Raw genomic sequence first — 19,988 nt, 5'->3', positions numbered from 1 at the left:
CCTACAGACACTCTGGACTTAATTTGACTTAATCAGCTTGTATTGCTGGCATATCCACACAATTCACACTGCAAGGGAAGAGGAAAAAAAATAACAGCTGCCAACTTCCAATTACACAGTAAGTGGTTTAGAGAGCCTCTTGCGTGGCATTGTGCCTTTCACAGCTTCTGGTTCAGCAGCCCCACTGTTTCAGACGCAACCAAACACACTGTCTTTAATACGCCTGGTTTCACCCCTTTACTGAATGACTGGGTTTGTGATGCAGGCCCCGACATGTCACACTCCCAAGCCAAGAGAAAGCTATTAAAAGTGCAAAGAGTAAAAACACGTCTTCTCATCTGAGCTTACTGTAAACACGCGAGCAAGTTTCTACTGTATATCCGTCAGTGGATTGAAGCCTCAAGTTTATTTAAAGGTTTAAAATGTACATGTGTTGTAAAAAAAAGAAGCAGCAGGCAGCAACTGGAACACAATCTGGCAGCTAAATCTATCTGCCCACAATAAAAGCATTCCTATGGAACACTGAGTGTAGTTGTATGTACAGAAATAACATGGACCTTCTAAAAAGGCAGCTGGTTTAAATTTAACATACCCATAATTTACCGTGTAGCCAGTGTGGACTATCCGTCAGAGACAGGGACAAATACTGACAGGGGATGTACTGAACCTGGGCTGGCACATGGGAAATTTGGAGACAAGCTACTGACTTCAGCTTGTTTGATCAACCGATCGTTATTCAGGATTTCAAAAGTGTGTTGTGAAACACCTGATTTATAAACGTGTATGAAATTTAAAGGACGTTAACCAAGCTATCAGTGTTTCCTTTTGATTTGGGTAACTTATAGAATTGGGGTACCTCAGACAAATGAGGTTTGAGGTTGTGTAAAAAATGTTCATGAAGTTAAAGGAAAAGGTCAATAATAAATAATGAAATCCAGATGTTTAAGGTAATGAATTATTTTTTTATTTCATGCCTCTATCTGCTTACGAGGCTGAGAAAGTTTTTGCGACCGTTGTCAGATCTGTCAACGATTGTCTAAAACAATGTTTAAGTCGTAGAGTCCATTTTTATTCAGGCGCCTGAGGTCTTTATAGGTTACTTGAACGAGCTATAAAATTAGAAATGAAAAGTGAAAAATGCCTATTGCAATTTCCTACAAGCCAAAGTGATTTATCTGTTTCACTATCTTTTAAGATATAAAAAAGGAGTAAATCTTGACATTTTGGCTGCTGCAACTGGCAAATATGTCATCTCTATTATCCTTATCAGTACTATTTATTATTATTATCTTTACTCCCTAAAAAGTGATACATTTTTCTGCAGAGGTCTGGGCCCTTTTGGTTAAGCTGTGATGTCCTCTGCCTCATTGCTAAAAGGCCTCCATTGTACATACTGCACCAGTACTTTAGCTTTTCAGGTAATGGGATTACAAGATTTTCTTACCTGGGGCAATGAGAGGCTGAGCACTAACAGCCGTCACACTGCGGCTCATGTTAATGGCTCGGACTTCTGTGACTGCTGTGCTCTCGCCCTTCTTCCCTCCTTCAGAGGAGCTGTCTAAGGAGCTGGTCCTCCCTCCTGCAGCGACCTGCATGCCCTGGTTAGGATTCTTGATGAGTGGGGTGGGCTGGATGGGCACAGGGCTCTGCTTCAAACTGAGAGCCTGCATGGTCTGAGCCTGTGAGGAAGACGTGGCTGCCCCCTGCTGGCCACGGATGGCAAGGTTCTGAACCTGATTCTGGGCAGAAACATTGAGACAAATTTCACATTAGGGTTAAAGGATTCGATTTTATTAGATTTCCAGAATAATGATAGTGTTTAAAGAAAAAGCAATACTACAATAGTCCAATACATTCGATCTAATAAACGTGTTAAAATATTTAAAACTTCCATTTTAGATTCTCCACGATGACGCTCACCTCTGCATATAACATTGTATTTACAAACAGGACATAAACACTACATTTAAGAGAGTAATTATAATTTTTGTGGAAATAAAGAGGAACAAAAAAACATCCCATACCTGTGAGGAGGCCTGTGAGGAGCCGTCTGACTGGACAGCCGTCACGGTGGCTGTTGGGGTGAAGATCAGCTGAGGGGACAGAGGGACGGCCCGGCCGAGGCTCCTGGCCACCTGCACCAGGTTATTCTGCTGGGCCTGAAGGGAAAAGACCAAAAGGTAAACTGAATGAAAAAGATTTATGGATTTGATTGTTCTTTTATCTACAACAGCTTAAAAGTAATGGTTAAAAAGCCACAACACATAAATACATACATTTCCTTCAAAAAAGTGTCTTTAAACTGAATGTACTGAAGTAATAATATACTTCCACTGTTTTGAACATCAAAAAGTGAATATATGGAAAAACAATCAATTCAAAGAAATGAAATCTCTGTAGGGCGTAATTTCACACTAACTAAGGCATTCATTTAACCTGAGAAGGCTGCACCATAAATAAAAGCTATGAAAATCTAACCTGACAAATGTGTTTTGCTGCCTTTCACAATGATCAAAGACACCCTATAATGCTGGGTACTTGGTTATAATGAGGAGGCAGGAACAGTCTGTTTGTATTGGCAGCTGCATTATTTACAGCAAATTGAAACAAACAAGTTACCGACGACCAGCTGCACCAAAATAGACCAGCGGAGCGAAGTGAAGACTGAATTCATTCATTCAGCAATTCTCAAAAGACGACAGGTTATTAACACACAGACAAGGTAACACATGTGACCTTGTCTGTAGGTCACGAGAAGGGATTTCTGATCACTCATACATATTCAAGGATTTCTCCTGTGTTTGTAATGAGCCCTCTGGGGCCGGAGAGATCCTCCTGACCACCTACTCTGGTGGCAAGATGAACATAAAGCACCAATTACTGTCTGAAGATGTATGCATAACATTCATGCCAAAACTCACCTATTCTGAAGAGAAATTAATCTGAGGAGGAGTATTCTTATTTATTCAAGTTGTGTGTGTGTGTGTGTGTGTGTGTGTCTGCGCTTGTGTTTATGCATATATGCACGCTTATGTAAATGTGCCAGTGGCTATGCCCAAGGTCTCACCATCTGTGCTCGCAGGTACATCTGTGCCTGGCTGGCCGTGAGTGTGGGGCTGGAGGAGCTGCCCAGCAGAACAGCCTGCTGGGAAATACTGGTGGGGGTGGAGCTAATGCTCTGGGCCCGGCTGATCAGCTGAGCTGCCGCCGGGGACGTGCTCAGGTTGATCTAATGGGGGAGCAGATGAGCAGGATAATTAGTTTACACACCTCTGTACATGTATATCATCATACCAATACCAGGGTTTCCACACTTTCCTTCATACCAAATTCAAAGACTTTTCAGCACCAATTACCTCAACATAAAATAGTCAGCCATCACAAATTATTATAATAACACTAAGAGTCTTTATAAGTATGAATATCAATTTCTGCTGTTTTCAAAAAGGTGCTCTGTGCTTTTTGTCAAATACACAATGTCAAGGATTCATTGGACCCAGCACATTTCACAACTTAATTTAACACCAAAACAGCAAAATGCACAGAGCTGCTGCAGTCAGGGGCCCATATTGCTTTAAGTATCTTGATGCTAAATCAACTTAGTTTCTTGATGATCTAATGAACAACTATAAGTTAAACTTAAGCGGCTCTTAGAGGACAGAGCCAACACTCAAAAGTGCACTTACCGTAGCCTGAGTAGATCCTGTTTGCTGAGATGAAGTGCCGTTCTGTGAAGAGCTTTGCCGTCCAGCTGCGATGCTGGCCTATTACAACATGAGAGCAGGAAATAGGTGTAAATGAGAGTGATACCGATTCCTGAAACATATCTTGCACCAAGTCAACAACAGCATTAAGGATTGTTCATGGTCAGTTACTGACTTGCTGTACAGCGGCCAGGCTCTGGAGCTGAGCGGTGCTGAGGTTGTGCTGCTGCTGGAAGGCAGCGGTTTGCATTATCAGATGCTGCTGCTGGGCAGCGTACATCTGCTGCAGGTACTGTGCTGCTGTGTTGGGCTGTCTGTGTAGGGCCTGTTGAAACACCTGAATATAAAGACGGACAAACAAAGAGGTTTGAGTAATGCACTCTGCACAAAACGGGGGGCCAAGACACAGAAAACGCAAAAGACAGAAATTCAGCTATACTGATACACAAATATCTGTCCCAAATCCTGCATGAATAGGAAAATGACTGCATTCATAGAGCAGCTATTCCAGTCTCATCGACCACTCAAAGCACATTCACACATACTTCTGTATACAGAGCTTTTTCTGTCACACACACCATTCATAGAACAGCCGTCGGGGGCAATTTGGGGTTCAGTATCTTGCCTAATGACACTTTGGAATGCTGACTGGAGGCGAGGATTGAACCACCGACCTTCTGGTTAGTGGACAACCCTCTCCACCTCCTGAGCCATGCATGAAATAACAATGCAGCCTTCAGAACCTAAAACACTGTGTGACAAGTATACATTTGTGTGTGTGTGTACATGTTACCTGCCTCTTTCCTACATTCCAAAATAACAAGCCTGCTTCCGGCTATTCCCCCCCCCCCCCCCCCCGACACACACACAGAAACACAGCTGTGTACAACCCTGTGTGAAATCATACCGTTGTATCTGCAGTCTATGAAACGTGCAACAGTATCATAAAATCTGCAGGTGGCCCCACAAATGTCAAAGCAGAGAGAGCATGAAGTTAAATAACTAAGATTGAGACATGATACCCTGTCAGCTGCAATTAAGTGAAAAGGGTATCCTCCTCAGGGTAAGAATGAGGGTCCAGTGACTTACTGCATGTGTTAACTTATGTGACATTACTCTATGGCAGGGGTTTTCAACTGGTTTTGTCCCAGGGACCACCATTCGGACTACAAAATAATCCGCGGCCCACTGATGTGCCTACGCGCGCACGTGCATACGTGTTTGCTTGCATGTGGATAGAAGGAAGTTTTAACATTTGGTTTTCCATGTTGGTTTTATTTAAAAACCTAAAACAAATCTAGAAAAATCTGTGTAAAAAAACAACATAAACGGTTGATTTTCAGTGGTTAAGAATTGAAAACAAAATTAAAATGCAGTTTGTAGTTGTACTGCATCTCAGAACCATAAGTACATCAATATATAACATTCATGACTTAAATGTTCAGACATGTAGCTGTCATGTTGAGAGAACGTTAGAGTAACGGTGATCAATAACAATCAACATAAACTGGGGCTACAACTGAAGAGTAAGATGACAAAGTAATGCAGAATATGTCACAAATGATAATCATACAATATCACACAAACAATTGGGCCGTGCTTAGGCCCGATTTAAGCGTGTCTATTCATTCTGTCGGGAGAACTGCTACTGGATAGACGTAAGCTCTCCTAAGAAATTGTTTCTCAACCAGCGAACGTGGTAAAGTTGACTGTTATTGCAAGTAATTGTTTTGGCTATTATGCCAATTTATTTGTCTTATTATAAACTATTTGTTTTTCGTTCTTTTATTTAATACTTCCAGTATTAATTCTGCTCTTTTGGGCCTTTTTTTTAGCAAATAAGAATTTCCTTCATACAAACTAAATCTTCAAGACCTCCTGAGAGTTGTTCTACCTAGCTCAACCGCTCTTCTACATCTACCTTTAACACGCATGCACAGGGGAAAACTACTGGCAGTTTCTAGCCCCAAGCTGGTTTCAAGGTTCCCCTCATCAGCTTTATTTAATTTTAGACATATTTTTCTTATTTTAGATATTTTTCACGAAATTCAAGAGTAATCTGGAAATGTGCTGAAATATCAAAGCAAATTTCGCGGACCCCTGCAATGCCGTCGCGGACCACCAGGGGGCCACGGACCCCCGGTTGAAAACTCCTGCTCTATGGGATAATTTGGAAAAATATAAATCATAACTTTTTTAGTTATGGAATATATTTTAACAAAACAGATTTAACAATTAGTTAATTCAATCAATTCATTGATCACCACAACGTCACTTTTAAGCATCACCTTTGTCACAGAGCTTTAAATGGGAATTTATGATTAATATATGTTTTTTTCCCCCAATGATTTATAGTTAAATTAATAATGATTTGTAAACATCAGTAGATAAAATAATTAAAATCTGAATTTGTTGCTGCAGTGTGTGTTTACATGTATTTGCAGACAAAATAAGCCCAATTGGAGTTTTTCAAAGGAGTTAAACTGGTGTTTGCTGCAAACAGACACAAATACAATCTCAATCACAGTCAGCAACAAAAGTCTCATCAATTCTTTGACCAGAGTTTAACAAAGCTAAACCACTGGGAATAAATCCTCACCCTTCACCTCTGGAAGGGCCCTCTGCCTTGTTGTCAAGCCACCAGAAAGGATGTTGACCTGTGGTCTGTGGTGTCAGTGGACCATACAGACCCACATCTCTTAGAAGGAGGGTACAATTAGCAGGGATGCAACACATGCATGCATTCAGCTCTCATTGGCCACAGATGACCAGCAGTCCCTTAAGCTCAGAGGGCTTTTTGCTGTCAATAGGGTTTGCCCTCTAACTTTCAGCCGGGTGAGCGCGAGGAAAGGAGGGTGAGATGATACAAAAACCCTGCTGTCACAGGATCAGCCCTAAAAGTTGAGAGGACCTTATTCAGGGAGCGTAATCCCCTGCAGAGGTTTATCCCAGGGTCAAAGGGTCAAGAGCACTAAAGGACTGAACGCATTCCTTCCTCCAACTTGAACAAATCCTGTGTTGTGACGGTTTGTTTGAGCTGCCGTCATCAGTGTACTGATCAGAGAGAGAAGTGCCTCGTATTTCATCAACTGCTCTGGTGAGGAAATGCACAGACTTCTATTGGAAGTTTCTTGTGCACCAGCAGGGGGCAGTAGAGCAGAGGAAAGTGGGCTTCTTTATGTGCATCTCAATGTGAATGCAGCCTGAGTTTGTATCTCACAGACAGACAGACAGACAGAAGGACAGACGGACAGGCGGACAGAAGGACAGACAGACGGACAATTGTATTCAAGCCAAGCTCACCTGCACTGTTTGTCGGTCAGGCATCCCGCTGTACACAGATATCTGAGGCACTGTCTGTCTTCCTGTTGTCGTACTACTACCGGAACTACTGGTAGTGTTACTAATACTGCTGCTATTATTAATACTACTACTGGCGGAAGTGGTAGAAGTAGTAGCAGTAGTGTTGGAGGTATTACTACTGCTGCTGCTGACAGCTGTGGTGGTGGAGGAAGTGGCGGTCCCGGTGCTGTTAGCCGTGGAGGCAGGGGCCCCCGGCTCACTCTCCATGGTGCCCTCTGCTCTTCTCACCTTTGATCCCCGGCTCTTCTGAATGGCTCTCCTGTGCCTGGAAGAGAGAGAGAGAGACAGAGGGGGATGAGAAAAAGGACACACTATTTTCCTTCTTTATACCAAACCCAATTAATTTGTTTTAGTCCCAACACAACTGAAGCTAAAATTCCCCTGTGCACGACATTTCAAGAACCACTCAACTTCAGGAAAATGTGACACATTAAATGAAATGTGAGCAGTGAAAATGTATATATTCACTACAGATAAGTTTATTTATTCAAGTCCTTTTCCATCTTAAGCAGATTCGAATAGTTCTATGACCTGACGAAATGTTCTGCAACCAAAGGCACTGCTCTAATTCAATCAAAACATTAAGCAAGGTTAAACTCATATTTAGCAAAATAGCTCAATAAACAGTTTCTGGGAATGTCAATAAAGAAAAATATGTATTGTTATTACTGAAAGCCTTAATTTACAATATGCTCTTTAATTGATCATTGTAAATGTATGCATTTAATCTAAAACTAAACTAAATTAAATTACAGAAATTCGGTGACAGCCCTGACACCTTCATGGATGTGCTGTCTGCCCGGACACCTCAACCAGCTTTGCCACAAGACTTTAAACCAGTTATATTCCCATTATAATCCATGTGACTACAGATGTGAACACAGCTGTGAACACTACAGCAAGGATCATAGGGGCATTCAACAAATCTGCAGAACGACCTGAGCCTCAAGTGGGAAACGACTAGTTCCTCTGAAGTCTGTTGTTTTAATGCATGACAGGAAAAAAACAGAAACTCCATCTAAATTTAGGAGCCAGTATTAAACTACTCCTCTAGTAGCCTAAGATGACAAACACTAACTCGGAGACTCTACTCTTTGAGTCTGACCTCATTCTCAAAAACTAAAAGTGGGGCAAGGCAGAGCGAGGCTGGTTAGAGTAGCACACAAAAATGCAATTTGGGAATCTAATGAAATCCAGTAAAATCCAGCTCAAAAAGACAGAGTAGCAGTACACTTTATTACTGAACTGTATCTCAAGCAGTGGGGATTTTAACCTAAAGGAGAACATGCATATTTGATCAAAGCTCAATGTGAAGTCAACAGAGGCTGTTATAAAACAAGCATATCAAAAACAGACCAATCATTATAGGCCTAACGATTACTCAAAATCCTATAATTAAGAGTCCCGTCTATTTGTTTGGAAAAAAAAGTAATTAATTTATATAAAACAACATTAATCACATAGGCCATCTCTACTTCTACATCCGTTTACTCTTGTCAATCATGGTCAAGGACAAAAAAAAAGCACAATGATTTAAGGCCCTTCTATAAAAGCCTTCTTAAGGGTTGGTCTCCTGGTGCTCCGCTCTCCATTAGCACAGGAGAAACAAGGTCCAGAGCTCTCAGAGCAGATGAGACGGGGAGTAGCTTAGAATGAGAAGTGAGAAGAAGCGTATGGGAGGAGACAAAGCAAAGATGAAGTTGTGAAAAGGATATGAGGCAACTTCAGAAGGCTCTGATGAAGCTGAGCTCTAACAAAAAAAGATAAGAATAACACGTTTTAAAACAGATTGAGATGCTGGTTTAGAGAAGAAGGAGGGTTTAATGAGAGTGTGGGGAGTTGAATTCAAACAGCGTGACAGCTGAGGTAACAGAGCTGAAAAGAAAGGCCAAAACGGGGAGGATGGAATTTCTAGCCCTGAGGTTAGAGGTGTACACGTGAAGTTATTTTGGGGGGGGATGGCTGGAGGGGAAAGAGCAGGTGAAGGTCGAGGGTTTTCAACGGGCTTGAGTAAAGAGAGAGGGTGTGATGGAAGTAATTAAATAAGGAGCAATGCTGCCGCCATGCCGCAACTCTTAAGCTATTTCCTCCTCCTCATTATTCTTTTGAGCGGATTAGGGGCCATGCACAGCTCGATGGCCCACTTATCCTACAAAGCAGACTTGGAAACAAACTGCAATCTCACTAAACCATATGCTTTTCCCTAAAATGGCAGCTTGAAAGAACCTAAACAGCTTTAAAATGTCTACGTAAACAAATCAGGCACCAAATAAACTAAATGACCTCAAAATGAAAACTTGAAATGATTCTAAATAATTTTAATTAAATTAGAGTAAATATTAATATATCAATTAAGAAAATTATACAAAATGCAAAGCAGGACGTTTTAGAATTATTGAAGCAAGATTATAAGGAAATACTATTTACTATATATCTATTTCGGAACAATACAAAAATAAATTTAAAAAAATCCCAACACAAGAAAACAATGAGTGCTTTTCATGACTTGAACGTTTCCCATCCACATATTTGTTTCTATGAAAAAGCTGATATCCAGATAAGGAAAGGGTGATTTTGTGGTTGTAAACAAAGCACAGCTGCTGCCAAAGCCTGCCTGCCTGTATGTATTCATTAGCCTACATCCCAGTCTGCTTCCCATTGCTTCCCCGCATGTGTAGATGAGAGGGAATCCCCTCTGGTAATAATGCCTTCAGTTCAGCCACAGTCATTCTGAGAGGAGTCACTCATCCATCAGTGAACGGGGTATGATGGAGAACCCCCAACCCCCATACACACACACACACACACACACACACACTCTGGTTTTAACCCTACATCCAGCCTTGAGCCGATACCAGGGAAAACCTGGTACCCATGAGAAGTGGCAGAGCCAAAGTGTATGAGAGCACATCAAAGCAGCCCCGGCAGTGTGCAGTGCATTTGCAAAGACCCGGTCAAAACCATAACAACACAATTTCAGCCCTTTACATCCCTCTCAAGAGGACATATTGATCGACTCATGCCGGCGCTGCAGGACCGCAGGAACCGGCTGTCAGGTTCGTGTCTAGAGGATTTGCATGGCCTGCAGGAAGATGAGAGCTGTTAAGAGTCTGTCAGACAGACTGGCTGTCTCTGCAGAGCTAAGATCACAGTGAGGAAGTGCAGGAGCCTCAATCAGTTTTCACATTAAGGAAAACTCTGATGAGCCACAGCAAAATTTACCACAAGAAAACATTTGTCAGCTGCCCCAATCGATTGATGTGTGATAATGGCTTCAACAGCTAGCAGCTAAGAGATCATAACAGAAATGTATGCCTGTGTGTGGATGGGGTACTCTGCTGCTGCTGAGACAAAGCCCCCTAACCCTGGTGCTCCTACCTCCTCCGGCCCCCCCAACGCGATGCAGGGGTATGATGCCCCATCCCCCGGGAGTGTGCGGTCCTCCTGCAGGATGTTGCTCTTCTTTGTCTGCCAAACTGAGTGGCTGGCTGGTTGGCTGACTGACTGAGTGAGCGTGTGCGAGTGTGTTCCTGTGCTGTATCCAAATCCCCGGCCCCGCTTGTCTACCCCCAACACACAGCGAGCTCGTCGTCCCAGCATCAACACCCCACTCCACCAACCAGGCCGCGGCTCGCCTCCTGATTATGTGGTATCCTAGCGACAGCCAACGGGGTGCCTATGGATTCCCCGTGCAGAGCAGCCTTCTGATTGGACAACAGGATGCTCTCTAATGAAGATGATGGTAATGATTTTACTCCGTCTCTCCCCTCCCCCTCGGCTGGTGCCTGAATTTTTTTGGGGGGATACATAGACCCTCTAACATAAGGTGGACTGTCATCATCACCTTGATTATTTTTTTTTATGAAAAGCCACACACCAAAGGTAATGAGGCATTTCATTAAAATGACAGCGCTGAGATGGCATATCCTTTATTTTGCCTACTCTTGGTCTGGACAGCTGAAAATTGAAGGCTCAATTTTCATTTCAGTGACTCAAATTTGGAGACTGCAGGTTTTAAACCATTTACACAAAGCAAATTTCCACAAATAACCTAAAACTGAACATCTAACCCACCATCTAAGCAGCAGGCCAGTATCAGAATCAATTTGAGACATTACTGACATTGAGGTTTGAGGAAAAAATATTGATTCACCTAGACAGCCATTACCAAGTATCTGCCACCAATGTGAGGTAATGGCAGACTATACCTTTAGCAAAAACGTACCATAAACCTGCTGAACACCTGCTAAAACAGGCACCATTAAAAGTAAATGGGAACCTGGAGACATATTTCTGCCAATTCACAGCACAACATTGACCAACCACCAATTAAAGGAATTTGTGAAAATGAAATGCAAAACAATGGAAGAAGAAAATTGCAAATCCCTCATAAATCTGAAACGCTTTGCATTTGAATTCAAACCTCTCCTTGATGACAAATGAATGCATTTAGGTGGAATATGGAAGATAAGACCAGAGGATAATAGCATACTTATGGTCTGCTCCGCCACATTAACACGCCACCCAACTGTCTACATGTATGAAATGAAGCCATTTGAATGGTTTGCTGGTGCAATGTGGTATTGATTGGGGCCAACCATGCGTGAACCTCATTGATTATTATCTTGTCATTAGCATATAGATTAGCTGGCGGTGGAGCCAGACATGCAAGCCTTGAGTCTCACATTTGGCGAGCAGAGCATGTGTGCGGCAGAGGAAGGGGGGGGGGGGGTGTCAAAACAAGAGGAAGAGAACAGAGATGATGTGGATTTGTTTGGTATGAGCTGCTTGATGTTGGACGTCAAGATCTGAAGGCATTGGACCCTACACTGCTTTGAGGTACAAGAATAAACAGAGTGGTCCCAGTGAAGTGGGGGGTCAGGGGTGATCTAGCAAGAGGCTTGAGGACAAATAAAGTCAACATTTTTTTCACCAAAGAAGACTGATGCCTAACAAGCTCTTCTGGGGAGAAGTGTAATAATAAATGATGAAAGCACCATAGGAGGCTTCCTTTTTGATTTCTTTATCAAAGACCCTGCCAGCCCATGTTCTCGTAGTTAGCTTGAAAATATATCAGTAAAGTTCTCCCTCCTCATTAGGATTCATTTGAAAAGTCTGAAATGAAAGAAAAAGATTCATCTGTGGCATAACGAGTTCCAAAAGAACGAATTGTACAGAAACAGCCCTCATTGATTCAGCCCTTATGGAGGTGAATAAATTAATTAGATACTCTCCATGTCTGTCTCCACTTATTTTTGGGGGGGAGGGCCCATTGGATATCGTTCGCCAGCCAGACTCATAAATCTCTAGTATGGAAAGAGCAGTCAAGCGCGTTCAAATGTTTTTTCCCCAGTAAATGACATGTCAGACATGCACTGAAGTGACATTTTCTTAAAATGTTTGGGAATGTTAGTTGCTCCAGATATTTCTCTAAAACATTTCCTGCCAGCCCCCTCCCCCCACCATTGTGCATCAATATATTAGCATTTCAAAAAAAAGACAACCATGCAGCTTGTTTCTATAAGTGAAACGTTGATGAGTCCAGCAGCAAAACATTTAAGATCAAATTAAGCACGTATCTGGTATTGAGCCAACCAAAGGTTTTGGTGTAGTCAGTAAGACTGGTGTCTTCACGAGTTTCTACATATCGTGACATCCCTAGTATCTTTACAGATAAAGCAATATGTCATTAACTCTCACCTGATTCCTAATAAAAAGAGCTTGCCTATGAATCGCTAATGCAAAAGTAATCTTCCACATCCCATGCTCTAAAAAGCAGCACTTCTCCTGCAAGGTTAGGAGAGGGGGGGTCATCCCCAGAGGCAGATGATGGTCAATGGGTCTTGTCCAAACATAACAAGCAGGGCAGTGCCTTTGTAAGAGTGTGTAAGACATAGATATCCACTGATCCCAGGGCAAGATTGTTCAGCTAGACGTAAATTGAGCTATCTGGCTCAGATGGACCTCGCCTACTACAGCGAGTGGACCAGTACAAAGACACTCTGGCTGCTTTCCAGGTTAAGTGTGCTAAGCGTGTGCCATTCCGGCACATGTAGCCTCACGCTGTGAAAATACAAAACACGTTCACTTGACTCTTCTGAGAGGCCTTTGATCTTTTTCTGTTCAGCTCCATTTAGAAAGACCCTCGCCCTCCGACGCTTAACAACTCTCAAAATAAATATGGGAGAAGTGGACAGAAAAGCACAGGCAAAGAGAGGGCCAGTGGGATGACAGACAAAATGAAATATTCTCCATCTGATCTAAAAATACCACGGTTAAATTGTTCTGGCAAAGCTCACAGATTAGCAGCACACTTCCATTCGCACTGTTCTTTCACAGCAGTCTCTGAGGCATCGCTCTCAGGAGTCGATCGCACCAACTGGAAAAAAAATAGGTCAGGTATGAGCTGAGAGGAGCCGCAGCCCAGATAAACATAGTGCTTCATGGCCTCTCAGAAACAAGCTTCCACAAGTGAACAATCATTCAACGGGTCACTTGACTCAGAAAGATTAAGCGTTATATAAGCAAATATACATTTATTCATTACTTTTTTATGGACTAGATGAAACGTGCATTACAGTTGTTTCATTTTATGATAATAGCAAATCCTGCTTGAAATCATTGTTATTTTGAAATCCTTGTTTCATTGTTAGACTGTAACACTAAGTGCAAAAGACAACATAATCAGCTTTAAGCCTCTTTTCTAAGCATTCACAGGTCATCACGGGGGCAGAGGGGTCTTTGACCTGATTTGACATGTGTTGTATCATGTGCTGTTCTCTTGAGATTATCTCAACATCCGAAGGCTTTGGAATGATGTTAAGTTTCAGAGATATGGAATGATAGGGACAGTTGGACACATGTCAATATTAATAAGTGGATAGTCTTATTCTGCTTGGTGCAGATGCATAATAAGCCATGCTTTTCGTCTTTGCCAAAATCAAAGACAACCAACAACCAAGCAAATCATCTAGAACAACAAGACTAACTTGTAAGCATTAAGAGGCTGTGTCAATTTTCCTATTCAAGACTTTAATTGTGAACAAATCTGAATTGGTACCTTGAAGTACGTCTTCCTGCAAACATTAGGTTTTTAGATTTATTAATTTACTTTAGGCTAAATGGACCAACTGCAAACAGTGAACTGTAAACTGAACCAGGGTAGTAAACAGAGATTATCCTTACAACTAAATTGATTTGTTGAAAAGTTACATCTGCTCCCTTCAATCATCAAAATGATTTATCAGAGCACAAACTGGATGTTGATTTGACCCATTCAAACAAAGTTGTCACAATTTAACAGAAATAGACTGTCTTAAAATATAAACACACCTTGTCAACTTATAATTGCCCAATGAACCATGAAATTGACACAACATAATCAAGCAAACCTGACCTTGACAACTTTTCTCTTTGAATCAATTATTTCCTGATATGATGCATGGCTACTCACAACCTGTCTGTGATTGTGGAAATGCTCTCTGTTGCTGGGACTGAAACTGGCACCTTGAACATATGGGAGCACAGCTGGTGAGTATCCTGCCAACAAAAATATATCCTGGTATGCTGAGTCGGCACAAGCAAAAGTTAATTTTAAAGTAAAGAATAAAGCAGCTCTGATGCTGATCATGATCGAGTCTAATAGATTGTCATGCAAGAGGCCAGTTAATACAAACTGGGTAGAGATTGGTCAGTGGGACCATCTCACATGTAAATAATCACCTGTCTAAACTAAATATTTGAATAATGTCTGGCCGTATGAAGCTCATCAGATTTCATAACACTTAGATAACTCTCAACAGACACCACTTCAACCTGCTCTTATAACAAGCATCCACCTGAAATTAACCCAAGACGAGCATAAGAAAATCAATGTTTTTTTTGCCAAGTGTGTTGCTGCTTCTAAACAGACATCCCATGATATTGCTGTTAAGAAGAGCCGCCCACCATTAGGTCATCTTTGCTTGCTTACACTGAAGGGTTAGGGTAAGGGTTAGAAGGGCCAGCATATAAGAGTTCCTGTGTGTGCTTTTAGATTGCATGTCAGGGTTTCAGAATCCGAGGCATGAAAGGTAAAAGCAAAACATCGGTATCTGTCTGACACCTATCCAGCTACTACATCCCATGCTGGCTTACAGTGTAACAACAAGGGCCCTCCATTAATTGTTGGTACCTTTAATACAGAGCAGCAAGGTGGAAAAATTCCACCACGTCTATATAAAAGGGGTTCATATGAGCAGGTGTCCAGCATTGGCTATAATTAGCTGGGGTCCCAATAGACAAACGTGACCCTATATGAACAATAGTAGCATTGTCTAGTAAATGTAAAGACAAAATTCTGCATAGAAAAGTCGATAAGTTCGAAAATGATGTCATGCACAGTTCAATAAGTCATTTTCCGAGGTAACTTATAGAAACAACCTCAAGCTTGCATAGATCGTAAAAGTTTAGACTATGGTAAGAAATGCATCATCATGATGTCACTATGAATAGTGTAGTGTAGTAATGCAATCATTTTCTCAAACAATAATATTAGAGCCATTATCTTAAGTTTACTTGGATTAACCAATCATTCATCATGACATTAAATTATAAAAAGTTACCAAATTGGGTGACATGCAGTGTGTGCTCAGGGTTAACAGTATCCCTCTAATGCTTTTTATGGGTGTTTCTCTTTTTTACTGGTGAACTGACTGACCCAATCCTTTTGTGAGAATTTGCATATTGGGCAACCTCAAAAGAGAAGAGGACACTTGGGGCCTGTGGTGAGAGCCAGGGCTGAAACTTTCAAATTGTCAACTTGTTTTTCGATATCAAAAGAAACTGACAACTATTTAATAAGCAACGAATTTGTCATGCAGTTACTCAATCATTTCCCAAGCTAAATAAAAATGATCATGTGCTTTTCTTTTAGATTGATGATAAAAATAAGGATGTTTGGGTGCTTTCTCACTTTTTTATGATCTTTTATAGAATAAACACTTCAAGATACAACTAACCAAAGAAGAAGATAACTGCTGATTATCTTAAATAATTATATGGTCTATATTCAAAGTAGTAATCATTTTCAATTGTCATGTATAATCTACACACCATTACATCTGGCCCAGGATGTTTCATACGCTGTTTTGACTTTTGTTCCGAACAATAGCTGGACTTTCAGGAGTAAACAGTGTTGCAGCCAAATCCAATAACGTTGGCCAATTCTTCAAATGTATAAAAAAACATAACATTCCTCCGTACTGCTCATGTGGTGTCATCCGCAGCCCTCAAGTCCAACTTAAGACAAGATGTTTACAATATGATTTTTGTTGTTGTTGTTGTTGTGTTATACATTTGAAGAATTGGTCACTGTTATTGGATTTGGCTGCAACGCTGTTTACCCCTCAAACTCCAAAAGTGTTTTGTGGACTCAAACACTTCACCCCACCCCTCCATCGGCATAGTGGTGAGGAGATAATGAGGTAATTTACATTTTTGGGTAAACTATCCCTTTAACTATTTTAATTAATTGATAATAAAATCTAATTACTGGTACAGTTTATTTAATTTGCCTAATACATACATTGCCAAATCCTTGAAGCCTTGATGCAAAACCTACAGATGTTTATAATAGAAGACAGAGAACAACAACAAGTCGTTACTGCTTGGAAAACAAGACACAAACGGTTAATCGGTTTACAAAACAAGACTAAAGTCGACTAACATACCGACACACACACTGGCTGAACACAGGGGAGGGGGTTCTGACTGTGGCACTTCTTTGCCCACACAGGGGTCACTCTGGGCGGCCATGGCCACAGTAAACAAGTCGGGACCATCCAAGAGTTGTTCCAAAAAAGTAAAAACAACTGGTTCCTGATTTCCCCCCCAAGGTCACGACCCGAGCCCTACGGAGTTCCTCCAGCAAGCACCTGGCTAAGTTGAGCTAAAACAACCGGGGGGGGGGGGGGGGCTGAGGTCAGAAAAGTTCCTCCGCTCTCACGGTCACGTTCAGCCGGAGCTGCCGCCGAGCGGATTCCACCACAACACTGTTAGCTCCCGCTGTTAGCCACACTTCACCCGCCACCATGTTGGGTTTTATTCCGGTTCTCTTTCTGTTCAGCGACACGAGGCTCCGCGCACTCAACTCAGCCGTGGAAGTGGCGTGAGCGAGCCGAACCGGAGCCCCCCCCCCGCCCCACCTCCGCTGCCGGGGGCTGGGGCCCCCCCCCCCGAGGAGACGTTAGCTTGTGTGACCGTTCCTCTCCCCTCACGCGTTCCGACACACACACACAAACACACGCCGTGCCCGCTCCCCTACCTCCCTCCCTCCCCCGGTGCCCCACTACCGTGACCGAGCGGTGAGTGTCTCCGTCATCTCACCGTTTAGTCGTGGGTCCCCGCGGGGGCTCGCTCCTCTCGCTGGCCGGGATCCCTCACCGTTTCTCCGGCGCTTCTCCTCTCATCAGTGTCCGGAGGCTCCGCGCTGCTCCTGCTGCTGCTGCGTCAGACCCGCGCAGGAGGAGCAGGGGGCGTGGCCCGGCCACTCGTGTCATTTTGCATTCCAAACTGATAACGTGACTCGGATCTGGCCAATGAGCGGCAAGGGTTGTGTTATACCCCGCCCTCTTTTGCTGTCAATCAACAGCGACCCCCCCCCCCCCTTTACTCCATTGCTCCTGTCAAGGTGGCCGCTGTCCTCATCACCATGGCAACACCCGAGAATTGAACCCATGCACTGTTCTGTTTATAGTTCTGCGAAAACAACACGTGGGGTGTTCGAGGGTTGAGCTGAGGACACCGGCAAGTACATTTACTCAAGTACTACACGTAGTACTATAAAAGTACAGGTTCTGAAATTAACTATAAGCTATACAAAAAAAAATTCAAGCAGTATCTGTGCAAAGCCACCTGAGAGTACTCGTATTTGAAGGATCACATGGGTTCTTCACGGTGTGAGCTGAGGACACAGGCAAGTACATTTACTCAAGTACTACACGTAGTACTATACAAGTACAGGTTCTAAAATTAACTATAAGCTATTAAAAAATATATCAAACTGTATCTGTGCAAAGCCACCTGAGAGTACTCGTATTTGAAGGATCACATGGGTTCTTCACGGTGTGAGCTGAGGACAGAAGCAACTATATTTACACTGGTGCAAATTAACTGGGTACATTCACTCAAGAACTATACTAAATACTATCAAAGTAAAGGTTCTGAAATGCATTCGAAGTATAAAAACGTTTTCTTCAAGCTGTATCTGCAAATCAAACATGTCAGATTTATATAGTTTGAAGGCTCACCATGGATTCTTCGTGGTGTTAGCTGAGGACAGAAGCAACTATTTCTATACTAGTGCAAATTAACTGAGTAAATGTAAACGTAAAAGCAGAATTCCCCATGTGTTTTACTTGTAGAGGTGGTACTCTGCTCAAGAAGTGCAGATACTTGTGTTAAAGACGACTCATGTAAAAGTATAAAAGTACAGGTTCTGAAATGAATTCAAAATATAAAAGTAAAACATTTTCTTCCAGCTGTATCTGTGCAAAGCAAACTGAGACTTGTGTCACATTAATACAGTTTGAAAGCTCACATGGGTTCTTGACGGTGTGAGCTGAGTACATGTAATCACCTAGGTACATGTACTCAAGTACTGTACGAGAGTAAATGTAAACGTAAAAGCAGAATGTTGCATTTATTTTACTTGCATGGGTGGTAAAAGTACACATTCTTTACTCAAGTAAGTACAAAAACGACTCAAGTCAAAGTATAAATGTATAGGTTCTGAAATGCACTCAAAGTGTTTTGCCTTAATACAAAATCTCACAATTGTTTAGACCAGGAGTCTTCAACGTTTTTCAGGCCAAGGTCCCCCAAACTGAGGGCGAGATGGAGCAAGGACCCCCTACTATATAAATTGCATAAAATAGTGTTTATATTATTCTGGGCCTAGTGCCATATATAAACATAGCTACCCTGTTATTGTGCATTCAATACTACCCTTGTGGTTAGTAGCATGCTAACATTAGAAAGGTGGCTCAGACACCTCGCAAATCCTCTCAGACTATATCAGTGTCTATTTCTCGGTAATTTTTTTTAAATCTAAACCAAAAAAAGTCAAACAAACAACTTTTAGGTACAAATACGACCATCTACGGAGTTTGGTCCGCCATCTTTTATTTTTGAGCTTCGCACTCTTTAGACGTGAGCATAAACGCGATCTGATTGGCTAGTGCCTGTGCTGTCGTATTTGCATGAAAGGGGCTGTGAACCGGTGCCCAGCTTGAGAGAGCTCCTGTGTGTAGCTGAATGTGTGCATTGCTGACTGAAAGATAATGACTTCTGCCTCAATTTATCTGTTCGCTACAATATGTTGGATTCATGTCAATGTGTAGCTAAAGACAATATATACAATTCTGGCTCTGAAGAAGTGCATTTTGTGGAAAAAACATTTTTGAAAAAAAAAAATATATATAAAAATTTGTCTTATCAACCAAAAATTTGGCGACCCCCCTGCAGTACCCCCGCGTACCCCCTAGGGGTCGGGGACCCCCTGTTGAAGACCACTGGTTTAGACATTGAATCTCTAATGTGTATCCAGATGGAAGTGACCAGGTAAGGCAATAAAACGGACAGCAATGAATCGCTAATGCTTCAGCGGTGTCCTTATTGAGCTCCCTGCAATATGAGCAGGGCGTGTGTTCATCCGCCTGCAAATACTGAATAATTAATCAGAATATGACTTATTTGGTTGGCCCCCCCGAGTTAATTATCTGCTCTTTCATAGCTCCCCCGACACGTTCCCTGCAGCATCAGCACGAACACAGTATCGTTCCAGTAACTTGGTTGATCCCCAAAGACACGTTATTGGCTCGCAGCCAGGCGAGGCCGTGTGATAGTAATGATGAAGTACAGGAAACACTGAGCTGCTGGGCC

The 19,988-nt window shown here is 42.2% G+C and overlaps 1 protein-coding gene across 2 annotated transcripts in view; it reads right to left on the bottom strand.

Moving 5' to 3' along the window:
- The window catches only part of phc2b (polyhomeotic homolog 2b (Drosophila)), a 32,315-nt gene extending 14,753 nt beyond the window's left edge, over positions 1–17,562 (bottom strand). For both annotated transcript variants that reach the window (XM_053441652.1, XM_053441659.1), the window contains exons 1-7: positions 17,433–17,562; positions 7,008–7,332; positions 3,880–4,041; positions 3,687–3,764; positions 3,068–3,229; positions 2,025–2,159; positions 1,445–1,739 (exon numbers count right to left, since the gene is read on the bottom strand). In XM_053441652.1, coding sequence (XP_053297627.1) covers positions 1,445–1,739; positions 2,025–2,159; positions 3,068–3,229; positions 3,687–3,764; positions 3,880–4,041; positions 7,008–7,274 — 1,099 coding nt within the window. In that variant the 5' untranslated portion in view covers positions 7,275–7,332; positions 17,433–17,562. The remainder of the gene's footprint in view (positions 1–1,444; positions 1,740–2,024; positions 2,160–3,067; positions 3,230–3,686; positions 3,765–3,879; positions 4,042–7,007; positions 7,333–17,432) is intronic.
- Between the last annotated feature and the right edge of the window lie 2,426 nt (positions 17,563–19,988).

Source organism: Pleuronectes platessa, chromosome 2, assembly GCF_947347685.1.
Source record: "Pleuronectes platessa chromosome 2, fPlePla1.1, whole genome shotgun sequence".
NCBI lineage: Eukaryota > Metazoa > Chordata > Actinopteri > Pleuronectiformes > Pleuronectidae > Pleuronectes > Pleuronectes platessa.
Note: the sequence above shows the minus strand (reverse complement) of the source record. Positions and strands in the feature narration are given on the sequence as shown.